At 32.3% G+C, this 26,839-nt stretch overlaps 1 protein-coding gene across 1 annotated transcript in view; it reads right to left on the minus strand.

Annotated features, from left to right (window-relative positions):
- Positions 1 to 26,422, minus strand: part of LOC129229276 (nucleolar protein 56-like) — a 52,415-nt gene extending 25,993 nt beyond the window's left edge. The window contains exons 1-7 of the mRNA XM_054863548.1: positions 26,315 to 26,422; positions 15,353 to 15,551; positions 13,482 to 13,649; positions 10,703 to 10,904; positions 6,375 to 6,562; positions 5,562 to 5,713; positions 475 to 575 (exon numbers count right to left, since the gene is read on the minus strand). Of these exons, the coding sequence (XP_054719523.1) occupies positions 475 to 575; positions 5,562 to 5,713; positions 6,375 to 6,562; positions 10,703 to 10,904; positions 13,482 to 13,649; positions 15,353 to 15,551; positions 26,315 to 26,317 (1,013 nt within the window). The 5' untranslated portion in view covers positions 26,318 to 26,422. The remainder of the gene's footprint in view (positions 1 to 474; positions 576 to 5,561; positions 5,714 to 6,374; positions 6,563 to 10,702; positions 10,905 to 13,481; positions 13,650 to 15,352; positions 15,552 to 26,314) is intronic.
- Positions 26,423 to 26,839: the final 417 nt, after the last annotated feature.

Below are 26,839 nucleotides of genomic sequence, written 5' to 3' on the forward strand. Positions count from 1 at the left end.
TTAAAGTTGAATAATTTAGCTACTCTGACTTTTTGTGGTACACCCGTTACGACAGGTGCTTATTTTTTTTCTAAATTCATCTAAATCTCATAAAATCATATGTTGTTTACACTCTGTTTGTTTGAAATAAACTGCAATTAAATTTCTTGCTGTACATTTTCAGGAATTTTGGCAGTTTTCCTGAAGGCCAAAATACAATTCTCGTCTGTGAGATATGTATAATCAAAAAAAAAAAAAAAAAATGCATTGCCCGAAAATATAGTTTTTCATGCCATTGGAACAAGGATTTAGGGTATTTGGAGGGTTGTTAATGCACCAAGTGGTATATCTGTTTCGGGGGAATTGCACTTTCTTTATTACTGGGCGATATGTGATAAGAGGAGGGGGTAAGGTGAAAGGTGAATGTGTGACATTCATGGATAGTCCTTAACTCAATTTTTATTTACAAGTATGACAGTTAAAAATTCAACATACCTGAATAATGCTTTTTCTGCACCAAGAATTTGAACAGTTGATGCTGGAAATTTTGCCAAATTTATCAAACTACCAGCTTGAGCAATGAGTCTTGCTCCAACCTAAAATTTTTCATTAAAAATTAAAAATCTGTTAGCTAGAAAGACATTTTATTTGCATACCTGAAGCACATAGAAATAGCATAGCAGACAACAATGATTAGTATTTGATATTACAATTTACTTAAATGACCATTCAGTAAAAAAAACAAACGAAGAATGTTTATGATATTAGGTATTTTCTTTGTAGAAATTTTATAAAGTTTACTCCAGATTAATAGCAATCCAATTAATTTTGATTAATAGGTCCTGGGATGCATTTTAGCGCATAAATTTTAGTTTTATATCAATTGTATTCTTATTAATTCAAAAGACTAAACAAGTGACACTTTAAGAAAATATTTCATCTATACATATAGTAAAATAAGATGTTTGTGTGCGTGTGTGGTGCACATCCCGGGAAAACGGTAAGGCCTAGAAAGATGGAATTTGGTATACAGGTACAGTTTCTGCCGAAGATGTGCACCTCGGGCTTCGATTTTTGATATTTTAATTTGAAAAAAGTTACTTAATGTTTTATGTGTTTTTTTGCACTTTTTACCTCACAGACCCCGAACCAATCGCACCACACAAATATGTTTTGTACTATAGTGTTCGAAATTTAACTTTAAATATGATAAATGAAAAAATTTTGAAGATAGAGCAATTTTTGTATTGTTTATGAATTTTTGAAAAAACCTTCAATTTGCATTTTTTCCTGGGTTTTATATTTTTCCAATATCATCCTGCGAGAGTAGTATCAAAGCCTCATTTCTAAAATTTGAGTTGGTAATAGTAAAAACATTTTGCCCTCTTCAAAAGAAAAAAGTTCTTAAAAATATGCAATAGTATTTTTAAAAAACTTTTTTTTTAATGCTGAACACATCATGTCTTTCTACACATTGGTCGAAAAAGCGTTCTTTAATCTTTTATGCCCCTGACGTCACTACTTGGATTTCGATTCAATATTTACGATGGAATCTTAACCACAAACAATGCTAACTTTTTTTTAACACTTTTACATTTTATGATGTGATGACTACGCGGTTTTCCGGCAGCGCTTGCTCTTTCCATTCCCTCCCCACCCAAACTGGACGTTTTGCTGTATCTATATTACATTACGTTTCATATTTGTGTGCATTTAATTCAATAAAAACAGCAATTTTTTTTCTTTGTCACTTACGTTATTTTGTTATTTATTGCATACCACAGGGAATTTTGGAGATAACTTTTTTTTTTGCTCTACTTAAATAAAAAAAACTTGAAGTAAAAAGGTAAATGACAAATTAGCCGAACAGCCGCCATAGGTGGCTGCTTGCATAGAAAGGTGAATGCCATAAGAAGGCGAACCAGCTGGTCGCCGCAGGCGGCTAGTTCATTATAAAATTGGTTCCCAAAAACACAATGCCAAAGCACAGATTTTTTTTTTTTTAAATGCTGTTAAGTGGAATGAAAGACTGCAAACAGAAGAAAGTTTTCATAATGCGAAAGAAGATTCATAAAATGCTCGATTGGAATTGATGAGAATATTATCGTGACTGTTGGAGAACATGCAACATGAGATTGCATGCTTTCGAAAATTTAGTTATAACCTCACCCGTAATCCTTTCCCCACTGGAGAGTTGGATACCATGAAAGTATTTTTTACTTACATAAATTTCTCTCATTTTCCCGAACTCAATACATTTTCCTGTGAAACCCTCGCAGATTCTTATCAAGCAAGCTCTGTGCTTCAACAGCTCACAAATGTTTTTTGTGTAAGCTATCTCCCATACTACTTTAAGTTTTTACTTTATATGCCAAGCTGCAGCAGTGAAAACAAAAAAGGAACTTTGTATTACATTATTTAAAATTGATGTTGCATTAAATAGAGAATAAAAAATCTAATAAAAAAAAATCAAGCATGGTAAAAATAAAGAAAGAGCATCTGAAACTGATTTATCATAATTTGTTTCATATAGTAATTTGTAAAACACTTTTATCCTTCTATTTGGCAGCACTAGCATGTTCTCTTCATTATGGCATAATAAAGTACATTCATGTTGTCTAGTACTCGTGTATCCTTTCCTAAAGTATTATTCAAAGAATAAAGCACGTTTATTGCACTTATATTTTGTCAATAAGATATTATAGCTACCTTTAAACTAGAGACGTAACGAGTAGCACTTTGGCCGAGTAGCCGAATACCGAGTACTCGGCCGAGTTACCAAGTACCAATTATGTTTTAAGAAGAACCACGGACACACATGTGACGAATTTTGAACTTATTGGAATAGTAGTATAGACCTCCTTGTCCATATAATAGTTTTTAAAACTAAATTCCTGCTGAAATTTAATTACGCATTGAATAAAAAATTTTGTTTGTGTCAAAAGTTTTACAAAAAAATTATTTTTAAAATTAAAAATAAATAAATAAAAGCTATGCTTTAATCAAGTTGGAATTAAAACAAATTAATACCAATCAATTATAGTTCTAGTCCGCCAAACATAAATAATTTTTAAAAGTGGATAAAAAAAATGTGCAGGAACGCTGCAGACACGTGTTTCTGCACCCCCCCTCCCCTGTTACAAGGAACGTCTTTTTCAGTGCATAACATGTGAGCTACAGAATGTAAAGACATTCAACAGAAAAATCCGACTTTTGTCGGATGCCTTTAAATCCACAAGCTCCCATTTTGTGCATTGAAAAAGGAATTCCTTGTAACGCCAAAACACGTGTCTGCAGTGTTCCTGCACTGTGCTTTTAACGTTGGTTTATTTCCTTTTATTTTTTAAGCAAAGGTATTTTTATATTTTTTATGACTAATTTTTGTTTGTAGCAAAGATCCATTTTTAATATAAAAATTCCATGTTTTCTATACTTACCTTTTTTGCATAATTTTTAATAAATAAGTTTTATTAATTTTATGGACATTAAAATAAAGATTTATTCCATTGAAGCATTACAAACTTCATTATTTTCAAAATTTAACTTTGACTTATAAATTTTAATTGTAAACAATTGTAGAATATAATGTTTGCTCTTTTTTTATAAATTTGTATATCTGTCTTGGACAATATTCAATTTTTTGCAACTACTTGGTATTGGCCGAGTATCTGATCAGAATTTGGCCGAGTACCGAGTAGTTACCGAGTACTCGGTACGTCTCTACTTTAAACTGTTCAGTTTTTGAACAAATTCGCGTCAAAATATATTTAAATTCCATACTTGAAATTTTCATGATTTTGCAGTTTGATTCTGTAACGTTTTTATAAAACAGCTTTTTTTTTTTTAAATTTATTTATTGGTTTTACGTCATAATGACAAACATTATTAACATTCTATTTAAGGCATAATCAAGCAACACAAAAGTCTGCCATTTAGTTACCATTATTTATGTATTTTTAACAAAAACTTACTGTTAAAATTATAAGTACAGTCAAACCTCTTTATTGCCAAAACTTGCAGGCCCACAAAAACTTTCGTGTTAATCGGATTTCATTCTATTCGATAAATTATGAAGTTACTGTGAACTGATAGGACCAAACAAGTATTTTATGTAACATTATACTGCAGGTTAAGCAATTTCATGGTTAACTGTACCAACAAGGTTAACTGTACTACTTTTGATGCACACTATAAATTATGGTATAACGTATGCTTTTTGCATGATAAATCTCAAAACAAGGCTCAAGAGAAATTCCTACTTAGCATTCAGTGAAGAAAATTTCAGTTTTTACAAATTGTTTTTCCTAGTTATTTTTTAAGCAACAAATAATAGTGTGTAAAGCTCTTTTTTGATTGAATAAGAAGTATGTGGTCTTCAAAATGATGAATGGTCTATCTCCAAAATCTCAGAAAATGCATCACTGACATATAAACAATGAAATAATGGGATGAGGCATTATATATAGTCAACAAATTCAAGTACATGGAAATCACGGTCGGAGTGAAAGTTGCAAAAACTCCTTTGACAGAAATTTTTAAAATAAAAAGCGATGTGTCACAAATTCAATTTTCAAACAAACAAAAGGATTGAATACAGAGCTGCATACTTAAAAATTAAACATTACATTCAATGCAAAGTGTTCTAAAACAGAAAATATAGATACACTGACAAACTATGACGATTGCATAAGAAATAAAATTATAAACTAACTACAGTAGACTCCCGTTTATCCGTGGAATAGGGTGGCACTGTAACCGCGGATAATGCAAAAACTAGGTAAAAACGATGTGTATGTAATAGCTTTAAGATATCAATGACACTCACATACACACATTTACTCTATAGCTTTTTTTTTTAAATGTGTGTAAAAAATTCATGTAAAAGTTTTAAAAAGATTGCTCATTATTGAAAACAGATAACACATGCACGAGAACAAAACATACCAGATGAAACTAGGTTACATCAAAAGTGCACAGGTTTGGTGTGGAGAATTTTTTTTAAGATTGGTCCAGTCACTTGCTTATGTAAGTAGTGTAGAGCTATAATTCAGTAAGTGGGGTAGATCTAAAAATCAGAAAGTAGTGCAGATATACAAAGCAGATTTCAACTAGTCGGTGATCTTGGAAGGTTTGATGGTCATTGGGAGGGAGGGGGAAGAATGAATCAGGAATGTCTAAGTATAAATTTTGCACTAGTTAAGTTAAAATGTCTGCATTTATTTACATTCAGTTAATACTCGCCGATATTTTTTTTTGGAAAACGTGAAAGGCCACAGATAATGGGGAGTTCACTGCATAAATAATTGTCTTACTTTAAGTCAAGAATTATGTATGTTTTGTCATTAGGTAATGAATAATGGTTCTTTATTATAATCGTACAAATCAAATAAAACAACTCATGTCTGAAAATTTTCCATATTTAACTCATTTCAACTTATTAATTTTTAACTTATATCTTGTTCTGTCTCATATCAGTGCAAACTTCAAAAAGGCAGAAATCAGTCAAAAGGCTGAAAACTTTCACCCCTGATCGCAGTTAAAAAGGTAAAGTGCTAAATAGGAATAAATATAAGATTCCTTACCATGTCACCGATTAAAGTTGCAAGATTAGGTGCAACGCTATGCATTTTTGATTTTAAATATTCTACCAACTGCTTCCTTTTTTCCATGAGAGAACTGATTCTTTCAGCAAAAACTGTAACATTTTCCATATCTAATGGAGATATTTCCATGCCTGAAAATGAAGAAGTATTTATAATTTTTAGCATTGAGCAATATTAAGAATGTGAGTATTAAGAATTATAATGTATTAAGAATTATAATGTATTAAGAATTATAATGTATTAAGAATTTTAATGTGAAATTCTATCTATAAATGCAAACATTAATTTAATAAAAAAGGTTCACAAACAGTTGCAAAAATTATATCTAGAAGTAAGAAAATTCTATTTTAAAATGATTAATTTTACTACACTCAAAGGTAAGTGAATAATCGATTTTTCTGAAAAATAATGTTTTAAGCTTAAAAACAAAAATTGTTAAAAATCTTAAAAGTTGCTTTTTTTTTCTTCTTTAGATTAACAATGATAATAACAATAACAAATATTGGTTACAGTGACATTTTACTTGTGACAATTTTTGCGAAAATTTGAAATAACGTGGTTTGATTGTATACTGAATTCTCTGTTGACGTGGCTCCTTAAGTCACCAGTGATCTACTGACTAAGCAGACCATGACTTACAAGCTGTTAAGTCTTAAAATTAAATATAAGAAAGTTAGAAATAAAAATCTCATTATTATTATCATTATTATTATTATTTTGAAAATATCAGCAAAATATATTTGTGGTGATGAATAAAGCTTCAAAAAATACATAAATTTTTACAAGACCTACCCATAGAGCTACGAGCAAGCTCCATAATGTCATGTACTTTTGCAGAATCCATTAGTATTTTTTCTAATTCTTCCTCAACATTTTCAGACATGTTTTTCCGATCATTTATAACTCTGACACATTTTACATACAGATGATTCTCAGGAACTACTCTAATCAGCTCTGGGAAATGATGTGAATACCATTCTCTGTCAAGAAAAAAAAACATGATTAAATTAGCAATAATAAATAAACAGCAATAGATGCAAAATGATAACTTTTTTAGAGATTACAAAATCTTGCCCACCTAGATTTAAAGTCATCACGAAATATTTTTCATTTTAATACTTTACATGATTATTTTATTTATATTTAGCATCATTTTTGAATGTACAATATTTTATGTTTACAATAAACTCTTAAATGATTTCAACGGGCATGATGGTGGCTTCCTCTCAAAAACGGGGGGGGGGGGGGGGGGGTATTTACATTACAGTAGTTATTATTTGGTTTCAGTTTCCACGCCTTTATCATCAATAAATAACTGAATAAATCCAAGCCAATTCAATCCAATATCACTCACAAAAGTTATTATAAAGTTTCACCAGTGTTCATCTTAAATTTAAAGTTTTAGAAAATAAAATTGGTCTAATAAGTTAAGTATGGATGTTAAGAATGGCAATAAAATATGAAAATCATAGATTTTTCATTTTTCTCTATATTATTAATTTATTTATTTACTTTTTTAAGTCAAGAAATGTTGTGAATCACACAGATTTTGGATATTTTCATTCTTTGTATGTAGTCTTCTTTCCTAAAATTTTGGCGCCCATATTATGTAAGCTATTCACTAATTTTAAAGGCAACTTTTTCAAATGACTGTGTTTGAGATTTACAAATTTGAAGATTCCTTTACTCTGGGAATCCATATTAGAGTATATACTTTTATTATATTTTAGTGATTGGAACAATATTATTGCACATCATATCACATTTTTCCTGAGAAAAAAAAAACACTATACATTTAAATTTTTTAAAACTTATATCTATTTAAATTTTTACCTAATATAGCTTTTTTCTAAGAAAAAAGAGAAATTTAGGACAATATATTTTTCACAAAATTAGGACTAAAAAAATAAATCCTGGCCTTAGATTGTGCAGAACAGTCATAAGTAATTTGTTTTTATAAAGCATTGTTTTTCGTCCAATAGAGACATACCGAGTACTCAATAACTACTTGGTACTCGGCCAATTTGCCGAGTACTCAGTACTTGGCCAATGTTGTTGGGACAGATTTCACAATTAATAAAGATTTGCAACCATATAATATACTGCAATCATTTTCAATTCAAATTAACAAGTGAAATTTACATTTTGAGATTAATGGAAGTTTGTTAAGCTTCAATGGAGTCAATCTTTATTTTAATGCCCCCAAAGTTAATAAAACTTATCTTTTAAAAATAGGGCAATGCAAAAAATATGAAATTTTTATATTACAGTAGAGTCTTGAAAATCTGAGTCTCAAAAGTCCGAGGTTTCGCTTAATTTGAGGTGCTTGGTTGATAATTTTAGGGTATACTTTTTATGGACAAAAAATACTTTAATCTGAAAATTGAAATATTTCGCTATGTAGAACTTTCCTATTAACATACAATAAGGCAATAACATGATATTGAAAGGTTTATTTCAATAACAGTCGCCAAGAAATACTCATTGACTCGTGTGTTAAAGATGTTTTAAGAGATGCCTTGGAGAAAGTAAGAAGTTGGTTGATACTAAAAAATAACCTGAAATTAAAGCATTGTTTTGCTTTAAAGAATGAAAAAACATCTTTTAGAGTATCCGATTGCAATGGAAAAAGGAAGTGCAAAACTTGATGCTGTACGATTCGTATATACGAAATTTTCTCCTTCTATGACTAACATTTTTGTATTATGTGAGATACATACACACGCTCACAAGTAGACACAAATGTCATGACAAAGCTCATCAAAATTTATTCAAGGACAATCATGGGACATTTTTTGGTTGCCTGCAAATTTACACACAAGCAAGTGCAGACATCAAGAAAAAAAAAACAATCAAAACTCATTTAGGATCAATTAAAACATAAATTTATCTTGAAATTTGATTAATAAATTTTTTGAGGAGACAATATTTCCTTTTCATAGTGTAAGAAGTAAACACTTCATGTCCTTATGTAGTCCAAAGATTTTTTCGGATAGTTCGAGTTTTGAGCAATCTGAGGTGGCGGGAGCCCCAATTGCCTCGGATTTTCGAGACTCTACTGTATTATGTTCGGCGGACTAGAACTATAATAGCTTGATATAATTTGTTTTAATTCCAATGTGATTAATCATACCTTTGACTTATTTTTTTACTTTTAATTTTAAAAATAACTTTTTTATAAAATTTTTGACACAAACAAGATTTTTTAAATAATAATGCGTTGTTAAATTTCAGCTGGAATTTTGTTTTAAAAACTATTATATGCACATTTAGGTCTATACTACTATTTCAATGAGTTTGAATTTATCACAAGTGTGTTTGTAGTTCTTCTTAAAACATAATTGGTACTAAATAACTCGGTACTCAACCGAGTAGGGAAAGGTCAAGTACTCGGCCAAAGTGCTTTCTTGGTACGTCTACAAATCAACACTAAGATAATTATTCAGGGATTTGTTTTGTTCATTCCCTATACTACCCGGTTTATCCAGATTTTTGTTTACTCAGATTGCTTTTGGTTCTAGTTAGTTTTGAAAAACATGATTCTACTGTATTTGCCATCTTTGGTCTGGAGGAAGTGCAATACAGTGTTCGCGCTCAACTATCCGTAACCTGGGTCCCAGGGACCCATTAATGAAATAGATTTGGGTCCTTTGGTGGAAAAAATGAGTCCCTTAAATTTTAAACAGAAAATCTTAGTGTGTAAATGAATAATATAAAAATATTTATACTTGGGGGGGAGGCATGAAATAAAATAAATTGTTTATTTTTGCCCTAAGTTTTTGTGATTTTATCATTGTAAAATTATTTTCAAATAATACACTTGCAAGACTTAGTTATGTGAGAAACTATTTGGTCAGTTACAATGAGATTAACTCAAAATTTACTTTAAAAATGGGTTTTACCATAAAATATAAAACAAGTGCCTCTGATTGATCAAGCAAAAAACACTCCCTTAACCTTTGTTTTCCTGGAAATTTTTCTTAGCGAAAAAGGCAAACAGACCCCCCCCCCCTTCCCAATTATCATTGACAATTAGATAATAATAATAATAAATCGCAAGCGAATGAACCTAACGCAAAAATCGCGATCGCAAAAACGAAACATTTTCTCATATGAGTGTGAAAATTGCTCATTTGCAATCTTAAATCAGTATATTTGACTTTATTTTGACTCGTTCAAAATATCTGTTTTGGTTTTTGTTCTATTTTTTAAATCGCGCCATTTTGAAAATGGTGCGATCGATTGATACCCGACTTTTGCAAGTCCAAATAAAAATAACCCATCAAAAAGAGATCAATTATTAGAAAAAGAACAAGGTTAAAGTGCTTTTGTATAAAATTCAAGTATTCATAAGCAATTTAACAAGAAAAATGTAAAGTTCCGAACTCTGTGTTTAGCGCGATCTGGAAAATGTTCGCCATTTTTTTTCTCCCCTCTTTTTATTGGGGATGCGAAGTGATGATTTTCAAAAGTAATTCTGGTTACATGAATGCCAAATTGCAATATTTTTACTGTACAATTGTCTTGTATTAATCCTGAAGATTGCATTGAAAACCTCTCTTACTTTTAGTCTTCATTCTTTTTTTTAGGAATTTCCTCAAGATAAAAGTTGAGGGAAAGCTTATTCTTAGAATGCAGTACAATGGGCTACTTGTGAACCCCTGAGGTCTGCCCAGGAGGTCACTGTAAGCTCAAGTCTTATCACTAAAATTCCATTGACTGGTCCACAATTGGGGTGTGTTTGAATAGCTGATAAACAGATAGGGTCATTTTAGTCCTTTTCTGTTGATTCTTCTGGTCATTTTGAAGCTTAAAAGCATTTACTAAATAGATCTTTAGCATTTTCTCCCTTTTTTTTCTGGTTCTTATCTTTTGGGTTTTCTGGGTCCCTGGGACCCGATTTTTCGCGGAAGTTGCGTCCCTTTCCCGCGAATTTGCGTAAAAAACCCGCTATAGCGCGTAAACGCGAACCCTGGCAATAAAAATAATTCTGGCTATTCCAGACTGATGATCGCAAATAAGCATGAAAATGCAGCGCCTGGATACTACACGCAAGCTGTTTGATATTTTTTTGTTATAGTTCAATTTTTTAATTAAAAAGTGTAATCAACAAAACTTACCTAACTCTCATAGCAAACGTATTTATATCTTTATCTAATTGATCCACAATATTAATAGTCTGAATAATCATGTTATCGATTCTATTTACATTGAACTTCACTCGTGCTCTTGAATAATGATGTCCCAAGCCTAACTGTGTCTTGTTTGCAGCATGCAAATCCTTAAAACCTTTTACAAGCTTGTGAAAATGAAAACGGATACCTGAAACCAAGAAAAGTTATACGATGAGAAACATAAAATACAACAAATCTATTGAAAGGGACTAAATAATTGTTCATAGGTTCATCCATTTTCAAATACATAACTTTTGGCTTATCTTAATCCAGCACAAAATCTAAAAATAGTATTGTAACACACTAACAAGAAAATAAAATTGCACAAATGTTTTGAGGTTACATCAACAAAAAATAGCAGCTTTTCGGGTAAAATGCCTCATTCAGATGACCTGACATTTCTGATTGTATTGAAGCATAAAAGGAACATTTCTGTACTTGCATTTTTTGGAAGATGTACACACAAAATAAATTACACAAAATTGTAATTCTACAGCTTTTACATTTAAATATTTAACTAAGTTACATTTTTCTTTGATGCCATATTTTGTTTGCAAATGCTGGTTCAATTTTAATGACATACTAGTGCACATGTTATGATGCAGAAGTGATTTTCATTATAACATAAGCAAGCTGACAAATTCAACTGAAGAGTTTCATCAAAAGGAGAATTTACTCGGATACCCAGTACCAGAAACTTTCTAGCCAGTTTGCGACACTATTTCAGGCAGTTGAAAACAATCTGCAGCAAGTTTTATTTTATGTTTTCATAAAATACTCGAGTCCCTGGTAAAGGTCAAGACTCAGAAATTTTCCACTGGCCAGTGGCTACTAGACCCAAAAAACTTAGTGGCCACCACTGTCGCTGAGCTTTAAAGTATAAAAAAGGGGAGTGGGCAATTTTAATTCCTTTAATAAAAAATAAATAGAGAACTCTCTGCACTATAAAAAACAAATATACAATACATAAAAAAAAAAAATTATTGTGCATTTTATGTTATCATCAATAGTTTGTATTGAGGGAAACATCCAATTCTGTTTTTGGAAACTTAGGCAAATAAGTCTCATCTATTGCCATCTTGTGAATGACCAAACATGGCGTCTATGCAAAAAATTCATGATTATAAATAGATTTTTGAATTTGTTACATAAAAGTAGTAATAAATTCAAAATCCTTAAAAAACTACAATTTAGATGCAATAGTCAGTTTTTAGCACATTAGCCTCTAAAGCAATGAAGATAAAATAATATTCTGAAGATAAAATTTTGCATCTTTCAAGACCATAATTAAGAATTAACTGAAAAAAATGGCACATTTTGCTTAATTTTCAACAGTTTGCATTGCAAAAAATCAATTCCGTTTATGAAAACGTAGGCAATTTTAAAGAGCCTTGCGTACCAACATCTAAGGATTTACCAAACATGGCAACTGTGCCAAAAATTAAGATAAAAATTTCTGAATTTGTTGCAAAAAAATAATTCAAAAATAAAAACCTCATGAGACTACACTTTTGTAGAAAAGTTTTTAGCGCTTTTGCAAAAATAGCAATGAAGATTTTAAATATAAAACTTTTCATTTCTCAAGAAAATTCCAAAAAAAAAAAAAAAAATTGCAGCACATTTTAAGTGATTTTCATTACTTTGCAGTTAAATAAAACATCCAGTTCTGCTTTGTTTTTGACAACTTAGGCACTTAAGCATCTTATCTACTTCGATCATATGAATGACCAAATATGGCGACTATGTGTCTGGCAGAAATGCTGAAGTATCCATCCCCGGTCAAAAAAAAAAAAAAAAAAAAACGACCTCCAAACGATCTTTGCCAAGTTGTATTTCTTTTTTTTCTTCTTTTTGTTATTTTTGTAAAATTATCTGCAGGTCCCTGAAAAATCTGCGATGCACGTCTCACAGGTTCTCCTACCAGGCTTGGAAACATAAAGTAAGTTATAACAGACTTAAATTATTTTTGAAGTATAAACCATTTTTGAGAAAATTTCAGCTTTACAATGAAAACTTTTGATAAGGAGCTACTTTAAACCCCTTCCTGATTGTTCCTGTCATAATGAACGGCTGAAATATGTCTCCCACTTCTCATTCTTGTGATCTTCTCAGGATAGTGTGCAAACAGTGTGATTAACATAATTTTCTTGAATTAATAAAAAGGGCATTTTCATAACTGTCATCTTAAAAATAAAAAGATTGTTAAGGGGTTAAAATACAAAATGTTGCGCAGGGGCTACTTTTATCATACGGAATTAAGTGAGGAAGGTCGTAAATTGAGCCCAGCGTGCGCCTGGAATTTAATTTCTCGACAGAAAAACTCACAACATCTGCTTGTCTGTTGGACAAAATAAATCTCTCTTTTACATTTAAAATTTCCTATGAATGAATGGAATTTCTTTACAACATAAAAAATTTTCAACTTGGCTAAATTCTGAAGGAAAAAAAATCCATTTATACAGGTGCTATATGCTCTGAAATTATCATAATCTTTACTCTCTTAACAAACATTCAAAGATTTGAGAAGATATCTACTCAAAAAAATATATAAAAAATAAAAAATATTTAATTTGATCAAAAATGAAAGAGCCTTGAGAATTCTCATATAAAAATTGAACATGAAAAGGAACTGAGCAAAAAATTGTAAAAAAAAAAAAAGTATGTTATTTAAAAAATTAATACACAAAAATCACAATGATCAGAGATTGCTAACAAACTTGATTACCTCTTAATATTTCTGGAACAACACCTGAAATTAAGCAACTGAATCCCAGACTTTCGGTTACAGCAGCAGCAATTTTAGAATCCGCAACACCTAGAGTGACAGGGTGTTTCTTTTTGGATTTTGGAACATTACTCTCTAAAAACACTTGCAGCTGAGGATGCAAAATCCCTAAAAAAGATAATTGATCAATTAATGAAAAACAGACATAAATTATCTAGACAATCTATTTTGAGTTTGATGACAGTTAAATGAATTCTGGAATTGAACAGCAACACATAAAAGAATATTAATTAAATAAGCAATAAAATATTTGACTAGCTTTAAATATTAATATTTGATAGACTAAAGATGGAAAATTATATTTAGAACAAAAGTTGATGTCCAGACTTTATCAGTCTCAGACTCATAATTATTTATTAAGATCACTTAAAAGAAAGTTAAAAAATATTTTTACAGTCGAGTCCCGACTTACGCGAGGGATGCGTCCCAGAGCCCTTGTGCAAGTCCAAATTTTGCGCTGTGAATAAGGGTATGTATACGACTTTTTGATAAAAATAAACAAACATTTTAACACCCTTCAGACTGCTGTAAGCCATCTCTTAAGTATATGACAACGTTTTCCATGTAAGGGACTGAATTTATACTGCATTAAAAAAATATAAAAAAACTATATAAAAAAATCTCAAAACTGAAGATGATGATGATGGTTGGTACCGTGAAGCTTCTCCATTAATATCAACGTTCTCCTGCATATCAAGGATCTTGACGTTTTCTTTAATTTTAACAAACTTTCTCTTGACTAGCTTAAGCTGAAACAGCCCGCTTAGATACTATGTTAAATTAACTATCACATTTAGAGTGGAAAATGCCGAGTGGTTATTTGTTTCTATTGGCGAAGCGATGAATAGACCAGTACGTTGTTTGAACTTTTGCACTTCACAATGCTAAAGGAATGAAGTCCCTTCACGAAATCAATATTTAGTAGCAAGTACTGAAGACGATACTTAAGCTCCAGCTTGTTAGACGAACATTTTCATGTTGCGGGCAAGGAACTCACATTAGCACTGAAATTCACTACTTGCGAAAAACTCACGTTAAAGCCGTTTCGCGTAAGTCGAATCACATTGTAGCGCAAGTCGACTGTAGTAGAATTGTGCTTAAAAAACTTTTAAAAAATTCTATTTTGTTGTAGGTTTGCTTCTCATTTTTTCTATGACTATTTAATGTAGTTTTCTCTTACTATTTTACTGGTAATCAGTTCAGGTGGAAAAAAAGCCACTGCAGCGTTTGAAGGTTACTTTTTTCAGAATTGGTCATTGAAAGAGTAGCCAGGGATTAAACTGACGACCCATGAAACCAGGTCTCAAGGACTCGTGTTTTTTAAAAAAATGGGGCTATTTTTGAAATCATGGATCCTTATCATTTTTCCTTATTTACTTATTTTGATTATTTAATAAACTATTAGTTTTTTGGCATTTAACGTAATCTGTATTAAGAGTGAATCTGAATATATTGTCTCAACTCAAACAAGCAAAATTTCTTAACCTGAGAGAATTCGCACTGGATCCTGAGTAACTCCAGCCACTCAAAACCTTTTATTTTTGAGTGGTGTAATTATACTTTTCCTTTTTGCCCCTCTAACTGATGGGCCTGGTTGTAATCGATTCAGGAGGAAAATTTATTACATTCTGTTCCGGTTAAATTTTCAAGAATTTTGGAGGAAAAAAAATTAGAGGGGGTGGCGGGGGAGAAAACGTGTTTGAAACATGGGGCCCTTTTCAGACAACTAGCGCCTTTAATGCGCTATAGCGCATCAGTGGATCCCCTGCTAACTGCTAACATAACATATTCCACACATAAATAAGGCTTACCTTCTGAAATGCTATTCATATTTTCCAAAGCATCTCTCCCAGTTTTAAATGGTTGAAAAGAAACTAGGTCAACAATACTACGGAATTTACTGATATCAGCAATACTTTTTTGGATCTGGGGCAACTGTTTTTCATCAAATTCATTGACGAGAAACAACGCATAACCGGCTGCATGTTCAAATAGAACATACAATCTAGCCTATAAAAAGAAAAGAACAATGGCTTCAAAAAGAATTATATGATAATAAATATACAGAAAGTTAAAACACATTAAGATAAAAGGAATTAAAACAATGCAAACAAAACTTTTTTTTAAAAAAAAAAGACATTGGCTAAAATTAAAAGTTTTAGCTTTTGATTAGGAGACCCTATCTAAATTTCTGAGATTGTGTCCATGAAAATAGTCCTGCCAGGACCATTTTTAAGGACTCAATCTGAAATTTCAGGAGGAATCTTGCTCTCCCATGCAGAATTTATGGAATTACATAATGTGACATAGGTATGGGATTTTCCCCGGAATTATTTCCAGGATCAAGATAGGTTCTGTTATAAACTTTAATAAAAAAAAAAAAGCAGAGAAATTTTGCAAATACATATTAAAAGATTATTTTGGGCAAATTTTACGTGTTGACTGAACTTAACCAGCTTATAAATTCAACTTACATTCTATACTGTAAGAACCAAGGTATATTTAAGGAAGGGCTCATACCCTTCCCAAACTTATTTAAAATTACTCTTTGTGAACAAGGATTTTAATACTCTCAAACTTAAATCTGAAAATTCTCATAATATTTGACTTAAGCTCCTCCCAAATTAAATTCTGAAACTCACTCCTGCTGCTACCTACTTACCCTTATTTTTGATAGTACCTTACTGTATACTTGGTTACATATTTCGGCCTACTAGGCTATTACTCGGTACTCAGTTGATATACCAAGTAGTTATAAAAAGTAAATAATTAATTTCCTATTAATGAAGAAGACAATGCATTTTTTATTCATGAAAAAAAAAAGTTTAAATATATATTTACATCGCATTCATTTACTACTACTCAACTTATAAACAGCATTGTTTTTCAAAGTTAGGAAAAATTTCACAAAACCTCACTTATGCATCATGGGTGCGTCCTATGGAGCAGTTTGAAACATTCCTGGCAAGAATCGCTTTAAACTTGCATATGTATGCTGCGTTAAGCCAGTATCTCAGCACATTCTTGTGCAAACTTGGATACACTTGACACTTTCTTCTTGAAGCACATGATAATTTCAATCACAAGCAACTTAGATGAAGCTTATTTGCGAGCAAATTACAAACAGTAATGCCAGTTCTATTCTGTATATCATTCCTCTAGCCTAAGAACCCATATGATTTTCGTCCTTTGTTAAATTAATCCAAATATTACGAGCATCAGTAATTGAAAAGTTCCCTTTCTGAACTAAATCAAGGGCACTAGCATAACATTTTATTTTTTACAATGATGAAATGAAGTTTAAATTTTTAGTTTAAACAAACATCATTTAGTAATTACTTTAGTTTTTTAAAATGATTTGAAGTTTTTGCCAGTTTCTGCCGGTTTTAACCAGTTTCTGCCACTGGCACGGCAAAAACTAGTTTCTGCCAGCAGAAAGCCAACCCTGATTTTGTTACATTTTTCCATGAATCAAACTTTGTTTGAGAAGCTTATTTTGGTTCTAGAGAACTAAAACTTTGCACTTCTTTCCAATGTAAGTAGAGCTAGGGCCAATTTTAAGATATCGGGGACCCTAGGACGGACACTTTTTCGGAGCGTCCTTGTAGTCAAACATCATAATTTTTGCTGTTTGTTAAAACAGTTTTAGCCATTTGGAGGCCCCCAAATAGCAGGGGCGCTAAGCTACGGTCTAGTTGACTTACTCGGTAATAAGACCCTGAGTAGAGAGGCCCCCAACCTCCATGCTCGAAAACCAAACCTTGGCCAAGGGAAAAGTTATTTTACACCCACCAAGTCACCTGCCGGAGAGAAGGAAAAATTTGAGTTCTAACGTTATGCCCAGCCTCCCGCACGACACATTTTAAGAAAATTCTCAGAAACAGAGATTTATGCTTGCGGAGTTTGTCAAGGTTAAAATAGGGCCCGCTTAACGAGTGAAAGGGGCCCAAACCAGACAGGGGCTCATCTGCGCAATCAAGGCAGTTGGGGAATTTAGATAATAAGCAATCACACATTTTTGCTCGTATTTCCATGTTTCCCCCCCAATATTAATTTAATATTTGGGGCATTAAATTCATAACCTCCCCCCCCCCTTGGAATGACGGGCCCTGCCCAATCTTGGTAAATTTCAACAATTTATAGTTAGTGCTAAAATTTCATTTAAAAAATTAACACAGCTATAAGTTGCATTAGGGCAGTTCTCAAAAGGTGGGAACAAAAAAGTTAACTTTGAGCAATTTCAAAAATTTTCGAATTTGATATCAATTTTGCTTTTATTCTATAGTATGCATACCTAGAACACAATATATGAACATGAAAAGACAGCAGGTATTTGTAAAAATTGTTAATTAGCAAATTAAATCAGCAGTCTGTAGGTAACAGATTTTGGACATTGTTGTCCTGTAGGTAACGGATTTTGGACATCATCATAATGTAAGTTTCACCATTTTTGACAACTGTTAATCTGATTTTTAACTTTTCCAATGAAAATTTTATTTACTACTTTTTGAACTTTGCAATTTAATGATAAAGAGGATATTAATGAAGTACTTAAATGGCTATACATACTGCTCTTTACATATAATAAAGTTTTGGAATGATTGTGAAGAAGTTGATGAAAGGTAGAAAAAAGCTTCATGGAAATAATGGTACAGATGTGATATACCCCCCCCCCCCCCCCATTTGGCGACATCCGATTTTTTGCACAAAATTGAAATATTTTTCTCGCCAATGAGGCGATAAATTTTTAAGCATGGCATCCCTGGTGAAACTAACCTGTGGTTGGCAACGCGAAGGCAAACTTGTCCGAACTTGTTTACTTGGGTTCTTGGTTTTACGCAGGAGAGATACGTGTTGTTTTGTGCAATATACCTTACAGGAATGCTTATTTTGTGTTAGTTTAGATTCAGTAGTTGTGTTTTGAAGTAAAAACATTAGAAAATGCCAGTTTCTTCAAACTTGAAGGTTAATTAAAAGTTAACTCCAACGTGGTGTGTATCTATAACGCGCCATTGTCAGATGATGTTTTGTTTTGGACTGAGTGTGAGGATTTATACCATAAAAAGGTAAGTTCTTTATTTTAGAATTCACATAAAAATTCTCACTTCGGAAATTCTTTGTTTTTTACAAATCCTTGAGGGGTTCTTGTAGCTTTTAACTTTATTTTTACTGTATGTTAATTAATTTTACAAAAATAGTTTGGTTATTTTGTTCTAAAAGTTAATGCTTATCGATGCCACGAATTATTTAGACATTAACGTGCCTCCTTTAGGTACTGAATTTTAAGTTAACAATTGAAAGTTCTTTCGGTTGTACTCTTAAAAATGCTGAATTTTATTAATAAATCTGCACAATAATGGTGCATATTTCACACTTAAAACTCATTATTGTACACTGAACGGAAGGAGCCACCCTTGGGTGTACATACACATGAATATGCATAATATACATAAATATACATAATTGTGACCATACTCCGACTGTAATGTATATTAACAGTCGGAGGGATAACGGACCGAGCGAAGCGAGGTCCTGGCGAGCCCGAGGTCTCATAGTACTTTCGTAATGAGACCGAGGCAGGGCCGGCGAGCCGAGGTCTCATTACGAAAGTACTATGAGACCGAGGGCTCGTATCCCGGAGAAATGATGAAAAAAAATTAATGCATTAATTTCGACTTGTAATTAATACAATAATTTATTTCATTGTATTTTAATATGTTTACAAAAAACCCCGGCCCTATACATTTTTGAAGCATATATTCGTGATATTTTTTGTTGTGCTTTTATGTTGTTTTTATATATATTGTGTTCTGAAGTGCTTTGATCATGTTTTTTTATCTGATTTTTTCCTGTTGGCGCTAAAAAAGCATCGCTAAGAACGATGTATGACGTATGTCGTCATACATCGTTTTCTTGGCGACGCTTTCTTGGCGCCAACAGGAAAAAGTCGCCAAGGGTGGGGTATATCACATCAGTTCCGAAATAATTATACAAACTTGTAGTTTGATTTATTGGAACAAATAAAGAATAAAAATAGAGACATATATATTTTTAGAGGAAAAATAAACAAAATATGCTTTAAGAAAGAATGTAAAAAGTGACATCTTTTTTAATAATGAATATTTTTTCTAATGTCATAAGAATTAAAACGATGTCTAAAAAAAATTATTGAAAAAAGAAATTTGTATTTCTATTTGGAGATCGTTAAATTATGTTTCCAAAAGAAAGAAGAGAAAAAAAAATTCTAAAATAATAAAAGCGGCGGGAAAAACGGACAGAATTATCGGCGTCAAGATCGTAACGCCATTTGGACATCTCACATGTATGTTTAAGAAAAATTACTTTTCTTCTAAGATACTGCATAAAAGCTTATGAAAACACTTTTAAACAATTAAAAACTGATTCTGAGGATCGATAAATACCTTTAAAACGAAAACATCATATACTTAGTTCTCAAATAATAGCATTGTAAAGATCGTAACTTTTGGACATGCATCAAATTTCAAACTTACTTTTTTCTAAAATCGTTTACAAAGTAAATAATCTGTCTTTACTTTTGTTATTTGTGTAAAATATTAACAAAAAAATATTCAGCGTAAGATTCATGCCTTTAATTTTTTTTTGAAAAGTATGGAAATAATTAAAAAAAATTTTTTTTTTTGATGGTACATTTGCTCAGTTAACGTTTTGGTATGTCCAAAATTGTGCCATTTAGCAAAGAAAATATTTTTTAAGGGCATTTGAAGAGCTTTTTTTCCATAATTTATGTCAATTCTTGTCTCTATACAGCATTATAATTTACCTCAAAAATTTTAGAGTTAATTAAAATGAAAGTTATTTGGTGTTGAAGCTTCAAAGTTGAAGTCTGTGTTTGCTCCCACCTTTTGAGAACTGCCCATTAATGTCATTTCGCTACAGTGTGGAGCCGATGAGGAGGGCTGGGCTATCCCAAGTTTTTAAGCAAGGAGCTGAAAACTAGATTTTGAAGCAAAAACAAAATTATGGGAACCTTCAAGGTCCTCACTTTCCTTGATTCTTGGCGGCCATGATAGAAGAGTTGATCGTCGATAAAAGTTGATCGTGAAAAACAGAGCATGAAAATGATAATATCTTGAGTGCTTTTCTTTTAATGTACGTTTAGACATTACAAAATGATTTATTCTTTCTCTCTGTTTTTTCATACTAAATTTACTATCTCAAAAATTACTCCAACGCATTAATTGTACCTTTTTCTATGAAAACTTAAAAATAGTAATAAGATATCTGGTTTTCTATTGATTGCAATTAATCCCATGAAAGTATTCAAAATTTATCAAAGCTTGTTTTTAAAAATATCCAGACTCGATTTCACAAGTTTTCCTCCCCCCCCCCTTTTTCTTGAAGAAATATAGCAGTAGTAAAGCTTGCTTTTAAATTCCTTTCTTATTTCAATTATTTTGTGGCAAAAAACATCAGGAAAGGATAGTTTGCGAAAGCCGCTCCAAAGAACTGAGTTGAATGGGACCCCTCAGAGCGCTTTTAGTTGCATTCATGTAAATGATCTTTAGGGAAATAGGGGATTAGCGGGAAGTTTTGATCTTTTGTAATCACTTATCTTTCAAATATTTCACCTGCATGAGCAACTGATATCCATGAACTCAGAATGGGCACTAAATTAACAGAAGATAAAGGGATCGACGAGCGAAGATAATTTTCTGAGTTAATCTTTCAAATACTTCACCTGCATAAGCAACTTATATCCATGGACTCAGAATAGGCACTAAATTAACAGAAGATAAAGGGATCGACGAGCGATCATAATTTTCTGTGTTAATGGTTATTTTGAGGTGTCATAATACACTGAACATCACAGCAGAATACTTTTTGTTTTTTTTTTTCTTCTCCTTTTCTTGTTCTGAAGAACGTCGGACATCCGAACCTCAACAGACTGTAAGTTTCTTCTGAAAAGTGCTCCTCTGGGATGCGGCACCTCCTCTTTCATCTTTTCCCTTTCTTGCTACTGCTCCTTTGGGATGCACATTAGGGATTAGCAGGGGGAAGGGAACAGGAGCACAGAAGATAGATCTATCTTCTAGGGTCCTGGGAGGGGGATTTCAGTTGCTCTAACTCGAATGACAGATCTGTAACTGCCGAAATGATATTCAGTTTTTAACCTTTTTGATCCCGTACCTTTTAAAAAAATTTCCATGGTTTAGCAATTGATTTCGGCTCCCACCACAAGAGAAATTATATTTACTGCAATTTAGACGAATGAGCAACAAACAAGAATTCTTTTCTTTGACAGTAACCTTGAATACATCAAAAGTGACCGGTAGGTATCTCTTCTCATTTAGAATATCATTCAAGACATTCTAAATTCTATATCATGTCGTGTAAACAAAAGAACTGATAACTTTAAAAGAATTTGAAACAATGCTTGTACAATGTGCAGTGACTGTGATGAAGGTTTGTAATGTATTTTTCAAAGCTTCGTCCCAGACCAACTCTCTGTAAAATCGTAAGTAGTTTTTAAAACTATTTTGTCCATCAATTTGTGGAAAATTTTTCTAACATGAAACGTGATATCAACTGTACCTGTATGCACATAGTAACTTATGAAGATTTAGAGACTATGTTTCATTATATTTTGTAAAAGCAATGAATACTACCAAGTTACATTTAAAAAAAAAAAAAAAAATTAGTAGAAAAGTAAATTTAAATTAAAAAAAAAACAGCAAATGAATAAGTACAAAAACAAATATAAAGTAATTGATAAAATGATAATATAAAACATAAGGAACTGATGTGATATACCCCACCCTTGGCGACTTTTTCCTGTTGGCGCCAAGAAAGCGTCGCCAAGAAAACGATGTATGACGACATATGTCATACATCGTTCTTAGCGATGCTTTTTTAGCGCCAACAGGAAAAAATCAGATAAAAAAACATGATCAAAGCACTTCAGAACACAATATATATAAAAACAACATAAAAGCACAACAAAAAACATCACGAATATATGCTTCAAAAATGTACAGGGCCGGGGTTTTTTGTAAACATATTAAAATACAATGAAATAAATTATTGTATTAATTACAAGTCGAAATTAATGCATTAATTTTTTTTCATCATTTCTCCGGGATACGAGCCCTCGGTCTCATAGTACTTTCGTAATGAGACCTCGGCTCGCCGGCCCTGCCTCGGTCTCATTACGAAAGTACTATGAGACCTCTGGCTCGCCAGGACCTCGCTCCGCTCGGTCCGTTATCCCTCCGACTGTTAATATACATTACAGTCGGAGTATGGTCACAGTTATGTATATTTTCATGGAGACACCCAAGGGTGGCTCCTTCCGTTCAGTGTACAATAATGACACAGTTTTAAGTGTGAAATATGCACCATTATTGTGCAGATTTATTAATAAAATTCAGCATTTTTAAGAGTACAACCGAAAGAACTTTCAATTGTTAACATAAAATTCAGTACCTAAAGGAGGCACGTTAATAGAATGTCTAAATAATTCGTGGCATCGATAAGAATTAACTTTTAGAACAAAATAACCGTACTATTTCTGTAAAATTAATTTACATACAGTAAAAATAAAGTTAAAAACTACAAGAACCCCTCAAGGATTTGTAAAAACAAAGAATTTTGGAAGTGAGAGGTTTTTTTTGAATTCTAAAATAAAGAACTTACCTTTTTATATGGTATAAATATTCACACTCAGTCTAAAACAATACATCATATGACAATGGCACGTTACAGATACACACCACGTTGGAGTTAACTTTCAATTAACCTTCAAGTTTGAAGAAACTGGCATTTTCTAATGTTTTTACTTCAAAACACAACTACTGAATTTAAACTAACACAAAATAAGCATTCCTGTAAGGTATATTGCACGAAACAACACCACGTATCTCTCCTGCGTGAAACCCCAACAACCCAAGTAAACAAGTTTGAACAGATCTGTAAGATTGCCTTCGGGTTGCTAAACACAGGTTAGTTTGGCCAGGGATGCCATGCATACAAAATTATTGCCTCATTGGCGAGAAAAATATTTTAATTTTGTGCAAAAAAATCGAATGTTGCCAAATGGGGGGGTATATCACATCTGTACCAAACATAATATAAATGTAAGCTTTGAAAACTTTTTTTTCCCATCTTTTATTGATATTTTCTTCTTTTTTTTAATTAGTAAATTCAATTGCTATTGACCAAACAAAGTGGAAAAAATACCCCACGTACCAGTTCAGTCAACATTAAGAGTATTTTTACAGTTGTCACAGACGCGTGTATTTGAAACACATTAAAATATTAGGGTCGAAGTATCTATATCGAAAATTTCATCACAAAAAACCAATTATTTTCTTTTTTTAAAATAAATATCACGAAAGAAGGCTTAAAATCGCTATTTTGGAAACTCAAAACAACTCCAGGGCAGAGTTCCAAACCTCATCCATTCATCTAGCTTCACCAAAAGTGGCCTATTACATTTTTGGAAGTTCAATTTCGAAAATTTCCAGAGATCCCCCCCTCCCACTCTGTTGTTTTAATGTCATCGAAGATGTTTTGAAATTGCGTTTTTCGAACTTCAATACGAAAAAACTGCAGGAAGAGAGTCACTGACCCCTTCCCATTGCGTCACAAAAAAATGGCTTACAAACACTAGAGACGTACCGAGTACTCGGTAACTACTCGGTACTCGGCCTACTCGGCCAATTTGCCGAGCACTCGGTACTCGGCCAAATTCTGATCAGATACTCGGCCAATACCGAGTAGTTTCAAAAAATTGAATATTGTCCAAGACAGATACTAAAATTTATATAAAAAAAAAGAGCAAGCAATATATTCTGCAATCATTTACAATTAAAATTTATAAGTCAAATTTAAATTTTGAGAATAATGAAGTTTGAAATGCTTCAATGGAATAAATCTTTATTTTAATGTCCCCAAAGTTAATAAAACTTATTTATTAAAAATTATGCAAAAAAGGTAAGTATAGAAAATATGGAATTTTATATTAAAAACGGATTTTTGCTACAAACAAAAATTAGTTATAAAAAATATAAAAATACCTTTGCTTAAAAAATAAAAGGAAATAAAACGACGTTAAAAGCACAGTGCAGGAACACTGCAGACACGTGTTTTCGCGTTACAAGGGATTCCTTTGTCAATGCACAAAATAGGAGCTTGTGGATTTAAAGACGTCCGACAAAAGTCAGATTTTTTGTCCAATGTCTTTACATTCTTTACCTCACATGCTATGCACTGAAAAAGACGTTCCTTCTAATGGGGGGGGGGGGGGCGGAAACACGTGTCTGCAATGTTCCTGCACATTTAATTTATCTGCTTTTAAAAACCATTGATGTTTGGCGGACTGGAACTATTATTGATTGGTATACAGTGAAACCCCTCCTAACGGACACCCCTCTTATGTGGACAATTTTTAATTCCCCAGTTCCAATGCAAATAACATTATTAAACCCTTGTCCTGCGGACACATCTCTATTGCGAACAAAAAAAAATTGTCCTGTTAGTGTCGGTATTAGAGGGATTTTACTGTAATTTGTTTTAATTCCAACTTGATTAATCATACCTTTTATTTATTTATTTTTAATTTTAAAAATAATTTTTTTGTAAAATTTTTGACAAACAAAATTGTTTATATAATGCGTAATTAAATTTTAGCAGGAATTTAGTTTTAAAAACTATTATATGGACAAGGAGGTCTATACTACTATTCTAATAAGTTCAAAATTCATCACATGTGTGTCGGTGGTTCTTCTTAAAACATAATTGGTACTTGGGTAACTCGGCCGAGTAGTGAAAGGCCGAGTACTCAGTAACTCGGTACTCGGCCGAGTAGTGAAAGGCTGAGTACTCGGTACTCGGCCAAAGTGCTACTCGGTACGTCTCTAACAAACACATATTGTTTAAAAAAATTGTGGGGCCGAAAAACTCAAAAATGTTAATAAAAATGTAGCTTATTACGATTTTTAGTAAGGAGACCCAAAGTCAGATTTTGCGTTGGGATTTATTTTTTATATTAACAAACACAAAATATAATGAGAATTTCTTTAAAACATGTAAATTGTTACAAAAAAGTTGGATGCACCACTTAGTAATGGTCAAGGGAAGCCCACTTAACGTACCAGTAAACGGTCAAGGGAAGCCTCTTCCCCCTTCCCTTTAAGCAAGGGCGTCCCCCCTCCATTCCAAAAAAAAAAAAAACCCTTTCTCCCTAAAAACTTTAATGGCGCAGTCTGCGCCATTGAAATCCTCCTAGTTGGGTACCCCTGAGGAAGTATACATTGAAAAAAAAGTTGAACATACGTCGAATGATTACTTTCATTAAAATTGTCCGGATTGTAAGTTCACTCTCATTGCATTCATTAGTAATTGAACTACTAAACCTTATTCTAAGTAAATGCCATAAAACAATTATTATAAAAGAGACATTAAGAAACAGAAAACTTTTTCAGGTAATGTTTCTTCAGAAATGGTCGTCAATTTAGACTTCGTTCCTTGTGAACAACAAATGATTCTGTCATTAGAGGTAAACATAAAAGAATAATGAATCGGATACTGACGCATTAGGTTGCTAAAACATTACTTACTAAAATTAAAAATGTTTTAAAAAGCTATAATAAGCCAACCAATACAGTCAATGAATCAAAATAATAAAACGCGTTTAATACCTCGGAAAGTTTAGTTACACTATAAATTAAAGACACTAGATTAAAAACAGTCCTTTAAGGAAGACGGTAGGCAAAACCCCCGAATGGACTTACCATGATAAAACAACTGTATATGAATAATTATAACAACAAAACAAATGCAAATTTTTCAACACTTCGACATTTTTCTCAACGTAAAATAAACACACATGGTTTATTGTCAAGTAAAGTTGAGTTGGTTATCTCCTTCTCCAGATGCTCAAATGGATTTACATTGAAAAAAGGCTCCATTTACAAGCTTTACAAAGGTAAGCTAGAAAAAACAACGTCACCAGTATCTCATCACACTAATGACCCTTCTTTGATGAGTTTTAAAGGATTCTTGATCAAAAGGCTAGACGCTATTGTAGGATTTTAATGATGCGAGGGAAACCCGCCCTAGGAGCAAGGGTGCCCCCCTAAATATCGCTCGAACCCCTCAAAAGCAAGAGCCTCCCCCTCTCCAAAGAACCTTTCACACCCCCCCTAAAAATTTCAATGGCGCAGTTTGCGCCATGAACCCCTGCCCCCTTAGGTGGGTATTCCTGTATGCTGAAAAAAACGTTCTGTAATGCCATTCCATATTATCCAATAGAAACG

Source organism: Uloborus diversus, chromosome 9 (assembly GCF_026930045.1).
Source record: "Uloborus diversus isolate 005 chromosome 9, Udiv.v.3.1, whole genome shotgun sequence".
Classification (NCBI taxonomy): Eukaryota; Metazoa; Arthropoda; class Arachnida; order Araneae; family Uloboridae; genus Uloborus; species Uloborus diversus.